This window comes from Phalacrocorax aristotelis, chromosome 26, assembly GCF_949628215.1.
Source record: "Phalacrocorax aristotelis chromosome 26, bGulAri2.1, whole genome shotgun sequence".
NCBI lineage: Eukaryota > Metazoa > Chordata > Aves > Suliformes > Phalacrocoracidae > Phalacrocorax > Phalacrocorax aristotelis.
Window position 1 is genome coordinate 734,389 of NC_134301.1, and position 12,018 is coordinate 746,406.

At 72.9% G+C, this 12,018-nt stretch overlaps 2 protein-coding genes across 2 annotated transcripts; both read left to right on the forward strand.

Moving 5' to 3' along the window:
• Window positions 1–316: 316 nt before the first annotated feature.
• METTL1 (methyltransferase 1, tRNA methylguanosine) lies at window positions 317–3,176 on the forward strand. The gene is given in 7 exon segments (XM_075075712.1): window positions 317–469; window positions 919–1,049; window positions 1,537–1,676; window positions 1,678–1,722; window positions 2,377–2,490; window positions 2,727–2,828; window positions 2,932–3,176. Coding segments are annotated over 7 exon segments (759 nt in total). The 5' UTR covers window positions 317–374; the 3' UTR covers window positions 3,064–3,176.
• A 1,303-nt stretch (window positions 3,177–4,479) lies between these two features.
• CYP27B1 (cytochrome P450 family 27 subfamily B member 1) lies at window positions 4,480–11,682 on the forward strand. Its single transcript, XM_075075795.1, is given in 11 exon segments — window positions 4,480–4,895; window positions 4,898–5,016; window positions 6,153–6,343; window positions 8,535–8,731; window positions 9,435–9,635; window positions 9,727–9,881; window positions 10,106–10,272; window positions 10,908–10,989; window positions 11,126–11,210; window positions 11,213–11,322; window positions 11,428–11,682. Coding segments are annotated over 11 exon segments (1,827 nt in total). The 5' UTR covers window positions 4,480–4,489; the 3' UTR covers window positions 11,542–11,682.
• Window positions 11,683–12,018: the final 336 nt, after the last annotated feature.

Genomic DNA, 12,018 nt, shown 5'->3' on the forward strand with positions numbered 1-12,018 from the left:
CACTGGGGGGCACTGGGGGGGCACTGGGGGGGCACATGGGGGCACTGGGGGGCACTGGGGGGGCACCGGGGGGGCACCGGGGGGGCCCTGGGGGGGCACATGGGGGCACTGGGGGGGCACTGGGGGGGGCCCTGGGGGGGCACATGGGGGCACTGGGGGGGCACTGGGGGGGCCCTGGGGGGGCACATGGGGGCACTGGGGGGGCACTGGGGGGGCACTGGCCCTGGCTCTGGGAGGGGCTCACTGGGCAGACTGCGAAGGCGCGGGAAGGGGGCGGAGCCCGGACAGGCCCCGCCCCTGCCGGCAGGTGCGGCCGTGACGTCTCTCGGCAGCGCCGCGCGGTGACGTCTGTTCCCCGCGCCCGCCGCGCCGCTATGGAGGAGGAGGAGGCGGCGGCGGCGGCGCCGCAGAAGCGGTTTTACCGGCAGCGGGCTCACGCGAACCCGCTGGCCGACCACACCTTGCGCTAGTGAGTGCAGGGCGGGACGCGACCCCCGCGGGACCCCCGCGGGCACCAGGGCCCCGCCGGGCCCCCCCCGCTCGCTCCCGGTGCCACCGGGAACGCCCCCCCCCGGTGCTTCCGACAGCCCCGGGAATTCCCCCGTGCGTGTCCCCACACCCCGGTAGCCCCCACGCGTATACCCCGCGCCCGTGCTCCCTTCCCCCTCCCTGTACCCCTTGCCCCGAGGGCCCCTACACATTCCCCCCACCGACCCGGTAAACCCCTCACCCCACGCGTGCCCTCCCCCGGCCCGGTGCCCCCCACGCGTGTCCCCGCCCCCGTGTTACCCTGCCCCGTGTCCCCCCACACGTCGCCCCCCGCCCACGCGTGCCCTCCCCTGCTCCGGTAACCCCGCCACGTTTCCCCCTTCCCCGGCCTGGTACCCCCCCGCCCCACGCGTGCCGCCTGCCCCGCAGCCCCCCTCGCCCGCAGGACATGGACTGGGCCTCGCTCTTCCCCGCGTTCTTCCCGCCCGCCGCCCCCCCCGGCCGGGCCCCCCCCCGCGTGGAGTTCGCTGACGTGGGCTGCGGCTACGGGGGGCTCTTGGGTGAGGGGGGGGCGCGGGGGGAGGGGGTAACGGGGGGGCCTGGGGGGCTGGTGGGGGCTGGGGGGCTCTTGGAGGGGGGAACAGGAGGATGGAGAATGGGGGAGCACCGGGGGACTGTTGGGGGGGGGGGGCAACGGGGCTGCTGTGGGGGGTGGGGGGCTCACGGGAGGAGGGGGGGCCTGGGTAAGGGGGGGTAATGGGGGGCTTTTGGGTGGGGGGGAACAGGGGGGCTGGGGGCGGTGACACATGGTGGGGAATGGGGGGGCACCGGGGGGGGGGAAAGGCTGTCCTGGGGGGAGGGGGGCATGAGAATGGGGGGGCTGGGAGCATGGGGGAGGGTCGCTGGGGGCACGGGGAGGCACAGGGAGGGGGGGAATAGGCGGGGCTGGGCGAAGGGGGGTGTTGGGGAGCACTGGGGGGGGAACGGGAGGGGCAGGGGGGGTGTGGTGGTGGGTGCGGGGTGCTCAGCCCCCCCCCCCCCCCGCAGTGGAGCTGTCGCCGCTGTTCCCGCACACGCTGATGCTGGGGCTGGAGCTGCGGGCCAAGGTGGCCGCCTTCGCCGGGGCGCGGCTGCGGGCGCTGCGGGCGGCTCGGCCCGGCGCCTTCGGCAACGCCGCCTGCCTGCGCGGGCAACGCCATGAAGCACCTGCCCCACTTCTTCCGCAAGGGCCAGGTGGGGACCCCCCAAACGCTCCCCCCGGGACCCCCTGAGCACCCCTCCCAGGGTCCCCACAAACACCCCCAAAACACCCCACCACCTGGGACCCCCCGAGCACCTCCCCGGGATCCCCAGAAACACCCCCTTGGGACCCCCCCAAACACCCCCCCAGGATCCCCACAAACACGCCCAAAACCCCCCCCCGGGACCCCCGAACACCCCCCTTAGGATCCCCACAAACACCCCCAAAACAACCCCCCCCCGGATCACCACAAAGACCCCAAAAACACCCCAAAACACCCCCTGCGACCCCCCCAAACACCCCCCAGCACCCCTCAAACACCCCCAAAACACCCGCCCCTTGGGACCCCCTGAAACACCCCCTCCAGGACCCCCCAAAAGCACCCCATCTGGGATCCTCCCCCCCGACACTCTCTGTACCCCACCCCCCGAAAAACCCTGAGACCCCCTCGATCTCCCCCCAGACTCCCCCAAAACTCCCCAGGAACCCCCCAAGACGCCCTGAAACACCCCCCAGGGCCCCCCTAAAGCCCCCCAGGACCCCCGTACCCCACCCCAGGACCCTGTTCCCCCTCCCCAGCACCGAGCGGGGGGGGGGGGTCGGTCCCACGTGGGGTGCTGACCCCCCCCCCCCACATTTCCCCCCAGCTCACCAAGATGTTCTTCCTCTTCCCCGACCCCCACTTCAAGCGCACGAAGCACAAATGGCGGATCATCAGCCCGGCGCTGCTGGCCGAGTACGGCTACGTGCTGCGCCCGGGGGTGAGTGTGGGGGTCCCGGCGCCCCCCAACACCCCCTGGGGCCCCCCAAAACCCCCCTGCGCCCCCCAACGCCCCCCTGGGGCCCCCCAAGTTCCCCACCCCGGGGATGCCCCGGGCCGTACCAGCTCCCCTTGGGGATCGTGGGGTGGGGGGGATGGGTTGGGAGGGGCTGTTGGGGTGTGGGGGTGGTTTTGGGGACCCCCCCGCCTCGGTGATGTCGGAGCCCCCCCCCCCAGGGGCTGGTGTACACGGTGACGGACGTGGCGGAGCTGCATGAGTGGATGGCGAAGCATTTCGGGGAGCACCCGCTCTTCGAGGAGGTGCCGCTGGCAGAGCTGGTGAGTGGGGGGCGGGGGATGGACACCCCCCCCGCAACTGGGACCCAACCGGGACCCACTGGGACCCACTGGGACCCACCGGAGCCCTGCCCTCCCCCCCCAGGCCGCCGACCCCATCGTGGCCCGCCTGGGCACGGCCACCGAGGAGGGCCGCAAGGCGCAGCGCGGCGGCCGCCCCGTCTTTCCCGCCGTCTTCCGCCGCCGCCCAGACCCCCCCGTGGGGGGGGACACGTGAGGGGACACGAGTGGGGCCGGCCTCGGACCCCCCCACCCCCGGGGGGGGCCCACCGTGCCCCTTCCCCCTCCCAGCCCCCCCGCTTTTGGAATAAAGCCACCAGCATGTCCCCAGTATCGCCCCCTCTCTCGTCACCACGGGCCCCCCCACCCGGGGCTGACCCCCCCCCCAGGCACCCCACGGGGGGTTGGGAATTGCCCCCCCCCCCGGGGTAATTTGAGGGGGTGGGAATTGCCTCCCCCCCCCCGGGGGTAATTTAGGGGGGGAGGGAGGCGGTTCCTGCCTCAGTTTCCCCGTGGGGAGAGGAAACCCCCGGGGGAGAGGGGGGATGGGGGCCCCCAGTTCTCCCAGTTCCCCCCCACGGGTGGGGGTTTCCACCAGCCCTGCCCGGTGCTTCCGGTGTTGCAAACTGGTAATTCCCGGGAATCGGGGGGGCGGGGGAAGGGGGGCACCCCTGTGTCACCCCCGCGGGGGGGCGGGGGGGCTAGCCCTGCCCCCCCCCCGGCTACCCGTGGGCCTGTGGGCACTGGTTGAACTGGGAGGCGGGGCGGGGGTTGTGTCTGCCCCCAGTGTTCCCGTGGGGGGGCCCGGCCCAGCCCCCCCCCCCCCCCAGTTCAGGGGTGCTGGGAACCAGTGTGGGAGTGGGGGGTGCACAGGGAGTGTCCCTGGGTGTCGGGGGGAGGGGTGTGTGCACATGGGGGGGGGCACTCTGGGTGTCCGTGGGTGTTGGGTGGGGGCGCACTGGGGGTGTCAGGGGGTGCACTAGGGGTGTCGGTGGGTGGGGGGGCACACGGGTGGGAGGGGCACACAGGGGGGCACACAGGGTGTCTGTGGGTGGGGGTGCACACGAGGGGGAGGGGCACACGGGGTGTCCGTGGGTGGGTGGGTGGGCACACGAGGGGGAGGGGCACACGGGGTGTCCGTGGGTGGGGGGAGGGGCACACGGGGTGGCTGTGGGTGGGTGGGGGTGCACACGAGGGGGAGGGGCACACGGGGTGTCCGTGGGTGGGGCAAGGGGCACACAGGGTGGCTGTGGGTGGGTGGGGGTGCACACGGGGGGAGGGGCACACGGGATGGCTGTGGGTGGGTGGGGGTGCACACGAGGGGGAGGGGCACACGGGGTGTCCGTGGGTGGGGGGAGGGGCACACGGGGTGGCTGTGGGTGGGTGGGGGTGCACACGGGGGGAGGGGCACACGGGGTGTCCGTGGGTGGGGGGAGGGGCACACGGGGTGGCTGTGGGTGGGTGGGGGTGCACACGGGGGGAGGGGCACACGGGGTGTCCGTGGGTGGGTGGGGGTGCACACGGGGGGAGGGGCACACGGGGTGGCTGTGGGTGGGTGGGGGTGCACACGGGGGGAGGGGCACACGGGGTGTCCGTGGGTGGGGGGAAGGGCACATGGGGTGGCTGTGGGTGCATGCGTGTGCATGGGGGGACACACGCGACACAGACGGTCCCACCCGTGGCTGCGCCCACGCCCCGCCCCCCCACGCGTGACCGCCGCGGCCCCACCCACGCCCTCATTGGCCCCGGGAAACTCGTTATGCAAATCTCCCCGTGGGGGGGCGGGGTTTGTTGACAAGGGGCGTGGCTCGGGCCGAAGGGGGCGGGGCGCGCCCAGCTCCACGTGGGCCCTTATAAAGCCCCGGCCGAGGCCACCGGCTCAGTCGAGGCGCGGCCCCGCGACCCCCACGCGTGTCCCCCACCCGTGTCCCCCCCCTCCCCGTGACCCCCCCCCCCCGCGCCCCGCCATGCCGCAGAGCCTGCGCCTGCCCGCCCGCGCCGCCCTGCTCTCCCGCTGCCTGCCCGAGCTGGGGGTCCCCCGGCGCCCCCCCCGCCCCCTGCCGCCGCCCGCCGCCCCCGGGGCCTGGCCGAGATGCCGGGGCCGCCCCCCGCCGCCTTCCTCTACGAGCTGCTCTGCCGCGGGGGGCTGCGGCGGCTGCACGAGCTGCAGGTAACGGGGCGGGGGGCGGCCCCGGGGGGGGCCGGGGGTCCCTCCCCCCGAGGGGACCCCGCTCCCGCCGCTCCGGGGCTCGGCGGGGACAGGGGGTGCGGGAAGGGTCCTGGGACCCAGACCCACCGCCCCGGGGCTCGGCAGGGATGGGGGGACCCCTTTCCCACCGTCCGGCTGCTGGAGGGGACCCCAGACCCCCCACCTTGGGCTCGGCCGGGACAGCAGGACCTTGGTCCATCAGCCCCGGGGCTTGAGGGAAGCAGGGGGGACCCTGCTCCCCCCACCCTGGGACATGGAGGGGGGGACCCTGGTCTTGCTGCCCTGTGGCTTGGCGGGGACAGGTGCAACCCCAGTCTCGGTCCCTGGGGCTTGGAGGGGATGGGGTGAACCCCAGTCCCACCACCTTGGCTCTTGCAGGGGACAGGGGGGACCCCGGTCTCACTGCCCTGGGGCTTGGAGGAGATGGGAGGACCCCAATTTCAATCCCTGGGGACCAGAGGGGACAGGGGGAGCCTGATCTCAATCCCTGAAGCTTGGAGGCGATGGGGGGGACCCTAATCTCAATCTCCTCCGGGGCTCGGAGGGGATGGGGGGGACCCGACCCCAATCCCTGGGGCTCAGAGGGGACAACGGGACCCCGGCCCCAACCCCTGGGGCTCAGCAGGGACAAGGGGACTCCATTCCCATGGCCCTGGGGCTCAGAAGGGACAACGGGACCCCAACCCCAACCCCTGGGGCTTGGCAGGGACAAGGGGACCCCATTCCCACGGCCCTGGGGCTCAGAGGGGACAAGGGGACCCTGACCCCAGCCCCTGGGGATTGGCGGCGCCGGGGACCAGCCCTGGGCTCTCACCGAGCAGCAGCTGCTAATGGTTAACCCCTCGCCGGGCGCAGGGTGCCCTGGCTGGGCTCCCGGGACGGGTGGGCGGCAGCACCCAGGACGGGTCCCTGGGGCCGTCCACGGGTGGGTGCAGCAGGGCTGGGAGCACTGGGGGCCCTGGGACCCCCCCTGCCAAGGCCAGCCCTCTCTTACCCAGCATCTCCCCGAGGCTCCAGGCCCTTTCCCAGTGCCATCCCGGTATCACCTCGATGCCACCCTGGTGCCCGGCCGGTGCCATGTCCCCACGTCCCCGCAGGTGGAGGGCCGTGCCCGCTACGGGCCGGTGTGGAAGGCGAGCTTCGGGCCCATCCTGACGGTGCACGTGGCAGAGGCCGGGCTGATCGAGCAGGTGCTGCGGCAGGAGGGCGACTTCCCTGTCCGCTCCCATCTCTCCTCCTGGAAGGATTATCGGGTCTGCCGCGGGCACGCCTGTGGGCTGCTCACTGCGTGAGTGGGGCTGGGGGCTGCCCACGGCGGGCTGGGGGCTGCTCGTGGGGTCAGGGGGCTCTGTCTGGGGGGCTGAGGGCTGCTCGTGGGGTCAGGGCCCTGTGCCCAGGGGTCAGGGAGCTGTGCCTGGGGGTCTGGGGGCTCTGCTCAGTGGTTGGGGGGCTGTGCCCGGGGGTCTGGGGGCTGCTCAGGGGGTCAGGGAGCTGTGCCTGGGAGTCTGGGGGCTGCTCGTGGGGTCGGGGAGGTGTGCCTGGGGGTCAGAGAGGTGTGCCTGGGGGTCTGGGGGCTGCTTGTGGGGTCTGGGGGCTGCCTGGGGGTCTGGGGGATGCTCATGGGGTCTGGGGGCTCTGCCCAGGGGTCTGGGAGCTCTGCACAGGGGCTGCACATGGGGTCTGGGGGCTGCCCACAGGGGTCTGGGGTTGCTTGAGTGGTCTGAGGGCTGCACATGGGGTTCAGGGAGCTGTGCCTGGGGGTCTGGGGGCTGCTTGTGGGGTTCAGGGGTTGTGCATGAGGTCTGGGGGCTCTACAGAAGGGGCTGGGGCTGTGTATGGGGGCAGGGGCCTACCTGGAGGGGTTCGGGGCCTGCACGTGGGGCCTGGGGGCTGCGCAGGGGCCTGGGGGCTGCGTGTGGGGGTCTGAGCACAGGGCCGGGGGGTCTGGGGGCTGCACAGGGGGTCTGGGGGCTGTGTGTGGGATGGGGGGGGGCTGTACACGGTGCCACAGGGCTGTGCGTGGGGCTGGGGGCTTCCCCCGCCCCGTGGGGCTCCCAGGGGTGCTGGGGGGCTTCTCCCGCCCCAGAGGGCTCCGAGGGGTGCTGGGGGGTCCCCCAGCCCCGGGGGTCCCCCGGCCCCGGCCCCGCAGCCCCCGCGCCCATTCCAGGAAGGGCGTCCCGCGGGGCCGGGGCAGGCGTGGGAAGGGCCCGGCGAGCCCGGGGTGACTCAGGCGTGATTCAGGGCCCCCCCCGGCCCCGCCGCTGCCCCCCCCGAGCCGCTCCCGGCCCCCCCAGCCCCCCCCCCCGGCCCCCCAAGCAGGATGTGAGTAACTGCTGGGGAGCCACGGCCCCTGCGTGGGCACGGGGCGAGGGCGTGGGGAGACCGGAGCCCCCCGATTCCCATACTCAGCCCCCAACCCTGTGCTCTGCCCCCTGGCTCCATGCATGGCCCCCCCCCCCGTCCTTGCTTGCAGCCCCCCCAAACTCCTGCCCACCCCCCGGCACTGTGTGGAGCCCCCCCCCCAACCCCACGCAGGGCCCCCCCAGACCCCATGCACAGCCTCCCAACCCCAAGCTCCTGCACACCCCTCCCAGTGCTATGTGCACCCCCCGACCCCATGCAGGGACCCCCTGACCCCGTGCGCAGCCCCCTGACCCTGGCAGAGCCCCCCCGATCTTGCTTGCAGCCCCCCAGGCTCCTGCACATCCCTCCGGTGCTATGTGAACCCCCAGACTCCGTGCAGAGCCCCCCAGATCCCACGTGCAGCCCCCCAGCTCCGTGCAGAGACCCCACAGACCCCATGCGCATCCCCCCGACTCTGTGCTGAGCCTCCCAGCTCCATGTGCAGCCCCCAGACCCTGTGAACAGCCCCCCCGACCCCGTGTAGAGCCCCCAACCCCATGCAGAGCCCCACAGCTCCATGCGCAGCCCCCCGACCCTGTGCAGAGCCCCCTCCCCAGCCCCATGCCGAGCCCCACAGCTCCATGCGCAGCCCCCAGACCCTGTGCAGAGCCCCCCCCCCCCAGCTCCATGTGGAGCCCCCCAGCTCCATGTGCAGCCCCCAAACCCTGCGAACAGCCCCCCCGACCCCGTGAACAGCCCCCCCGACCCCGTGTAGAGCCCCCAACCCCATGCAGAGCCCCACAGCTCCATGCGCAGCCCCCCGACCCTGTGCAGAGCCCCCTCCCCCCAGCTCTATGTGGAGCCCCCCAGCTCCATGTGCAGCCCCCCCCCAGCCCCATGCCGAGCCCCACAGCTCCATGCGCAGCCCCGCTGCCCCCCCCCCCCCGCGTGCCCGTGGGCACCCACCCGTGGGCACGGGGGGGACGTGCACAGGCCTGTTGGTGCAGGCGGGTGCCCACGCTCGCACCTGGGCTGCAGCAGCCGCTTCCTCTGGGGGGGCCCTGTCCCCCCCACACGTGTCCCTCCCGTCACGCGTGTGTGTCCCCCCCTCGTCACACGTGTCCCCCGCCCCGCAGGGAGGGCGAGGAGTGGCAGGGGCTGCGCAGGCTGCTGGGGCGGCTGCTGCTGCGGCCGCGGGCGGCCGAGGGCTACGCGGGGCCGGTGGCCGGGGTGGTGGGCGACCTGCTGCGGCGGCTGCAGCGCCAGCGCGACCGGCACCCCCAGCACCTCGTCCCCGACGTCGCCGCCGAGTTCTACAAGTTCGGCTTGGAAGGTGACGAGTGGGGGGGGGGGCGCGGGAGGGGGGCAGCGGGCGTGTCCTCCAGGACCTGCTGTGTCCCCACATCCCTGTGCTTCCCGGGTCCCCCCATGACTTCTGTGTGCGTCCCCCGGGGCTCCCCGTGTCCCCCCAAGGTCTCCCTTGTCCCCCGGGGCTCCCTGCATCCCCCAGGACCTGCTGTGACCCCCCCCAGGGCTTTTCCGTGTGTCCCCCCCCAGGATCCCCCTGTGTCCCCCTGGCAATCCCTGTCCCCAGGGCACCCTTTGTCCCCCAGCGTCCCCAAGGACTCATGTCCCTGCCCCACGGCTGCCCATGTTCCCTGAGGTCCTCCATGTCCCCAAGGTACCTCCGTGTCCCCACCGTGTCCCCACCATTTCCCCAAGGACCCCAGTGTCCCCCATGTCCCCCATGGTGCTCCTCATGCTCCCCCGGGTTCTCCCTGACCCCAAGGGCTCCCCATGTCCCCTAGAGCTCCCCATGTCCCCCAAGGTGCTCCTCATGGTCCCCAGGGTCCCCCGTGGTGCTCCCCGTGTCCCCATAGTCCCCATGTCCCCCCATGTCCCCACCACGTCCCCAAGGACCCCAGTGTCTCCCGCTCCCAGGGCTCCCCATGGTGCTCCTCATGCTGCCCCGGCTCCTCCCCGTCCCCAGAGCCCCCCGCGTCCCCTGGCTCACCCCCTTCCCGCCCCCCCACCAGGCATCTCGTCCATCCTCTTCGCCTCCCGCCTGGGCTGCCTGGAGCAGGAGGTGCCGCGGGAGACGGAGACCTTCATCCGCTCCATCAACACCATGTTCGTCACGACGCTGCTCACCATGGCCATGCCCAAGGCCCTGCACCGCCTCTTCCCCAAGCCCTGGCGGACCTTCTGCGAGGCCTGGGACTACATGTTCGCCTTCGGTGAGGGGCCGCGGCGGGGGCGTGGGGGCGGCCGGTGGCCCCTCGGCCGTGCTGACGCTCACGGAGGCGGGGGGGGCTTCATCCGCTCCAGCCAAGGGTCACATCGACCGGCGCGTGGCCGAGGCGGCCGAGCGGGGCGACGCGGCGGCGAAGGCGTGTCTCACCGACCACCTGGCCCGGGAGAAGGTCCCCATGAAGGTCATCCACGGCAACGTCACCGAGCTGCTGCTGGCCGGGGTGGACACGGTGAGGAGGGCACTGGGGAGGGGTCCCAGTCGCCGTGGGCAGGTGTCCCCATCTCAGGAGGTGTCCCTGTCTCCATGGGGTCCCCGTTGTGTCCCCATCTCCGTGGGGAGGCTCCCCATCTCGGTGGGGTCCCTGTCTTGGTGGGGTCTCCGTCTCCATGGAGTCCCTGTCTCGGGAGGTGTCCCTGTGTCGGTGGGGTCCCGCTGACACCCCCCTCCCCGCAGATCTCCAGCACCCTGTCGTGGAGCCTGTACGAGCTGGCGCGGCACCCCGGGGTGCAGGCGGCGCTGCACCGGGAGCTGGCGGCGGCGCTCGGCCCCGGCTGCGGCCCCTCGGCCACCGCGCTCGCCAGGGTCCCCCTGCTGAGGGCCGTGGTGAAGGAGACCCTGAGGTGGGGCCGGGGCCGCGGAGGAGGATGGGAGGGGCAGGGGGATGAGGATGAGGATGGGGACAGGAGAGGGATGCGGATTGGGACAAGGATAGGGATGAAGGTGATGGGCATGGAATGGCGGTGGGGATGAAGAGAGGGATGAAGATGGGGACGGGACAGGGATGGGGACAGGGATGAAGGTGGGCACAGGAGTGGTGATGGGGATGAAGATGGGACAAAGATGGGGATGAGGATGAAGGTGGGGACAAGGACAGGATGAAGATGAGCATGGGACCCATGGTGAGGGTGAAGATAGGGATGGGACGGGGATGGGGATGAGGATGGGGATGAGAGCAGGGATGAAGCTGAGTATGGGAATGGTGGTGGGGATGAAGATGAAGCTGGCTGGGAACAAAGACAGGGATGAAGATGAAGATGGGGACAAGGGCAGGGATGAAGATGGGGACGAGGATGGGGATGGTGGTGGGGATGAAGCTGGGGGTCTGGGATGGGGACAAGAATGGAGATGAGGATGAGGATGGGGACGGGCATGAGAACGGGGCCAGGGATGGGACGGGGATGAAGATGAAGATGGTGGCAGGGATGGGACTGGGATGCAGATGGGGTGGCCGGGTGACCCCGCCCCATCCGCGCAGGCTGTACCCCGTCATCCCCGCCAACGCCCGCGTCGTCCCCGACCGCGACATCCGCGTGGGCGACTACGTGGTGCCGCGCCAGGTGAGCCGGGGCCGGGACCACCACCTCCCTCCCCCCCCCCACCAACCCGCCATCCCCAGCGGGTGGGACCCCCCCGCCCCGCTAACCCACCCCCCCCCCCCCCCCCCCCGCCTGTCCGTGTCCGTCTGTCCCGCAGACCCTCATCACCCTCTGCCACTACGCCACGTCCCGCGACGGCCGCCTCTTCCCGGCTCCCGACTCCTTCCGCCCCGAGCGCTGGCTGGCCGCGACGCCGCCCGGCACCCCTTCGCCTCGCTGCCCTTCGGCGCCGGCAAACGCAGCTGCGTCGGCCGCCGCCTCGCCGAGCTGGAGATCCACCAGGCGCTGGCGCAGGTCCGAGCCTTCCCGGCCCCAAATCTCCCCAAATTGTCCCCAATTTCGTGTCGTGTCCTCCCCCCGCCTCACCCAACGCCCCCGTCCCTCTCCGTGTCCCGGCAGATCCTGCTGCGCTTCGAGGTGCGGCCGGAGCCCGGCGGCGGGCGCGTGCGCCCCATGACCCGCACCCTGCTCGTCCCCGAGGCCACCATCAACCTCCAGTTCCTCAGCCGGTGAGGCGGGACCCGGGGGCGGCGACCTTGACCCCGGAGGCGACCTTGACCCCGGCGGCGACCCCTTCGTGCCCCCGGGCGCTATTTATGGCTCCGCTGTGTTATTTAATGATTTATTTATTGGCTAATAAACGGGTTTTTGGGGGGTCTTGGTGCTGGGGTGCTCCCTTCCCCCCCCACCCCCCACCCCCCACTGGATTTTGGGGGTGACTCAGCGCCCACCCCCACGCCCCCCGGGGCGCTGTGGGGTGCCGGTGGGTGGGTGCCTGCCCCGACGTGCCAGCGGCACCCATGGGTGACGTGGCCCTGCAGCCGCCGGGCGGCTCCGGCGCGGCCCTGGGTGGGGGCAGAGCGCGCCCCCACCCCCACCCCGCCCTGGGGCGGGGGGGCACCGTGGGGGAGGGGCGGGGGTCCCCATGCCAGGGTGATGCCATGGGCTCGTCCCCACTTCTCCCCACCAGGCTCCCCCCCTCCCGCGGCT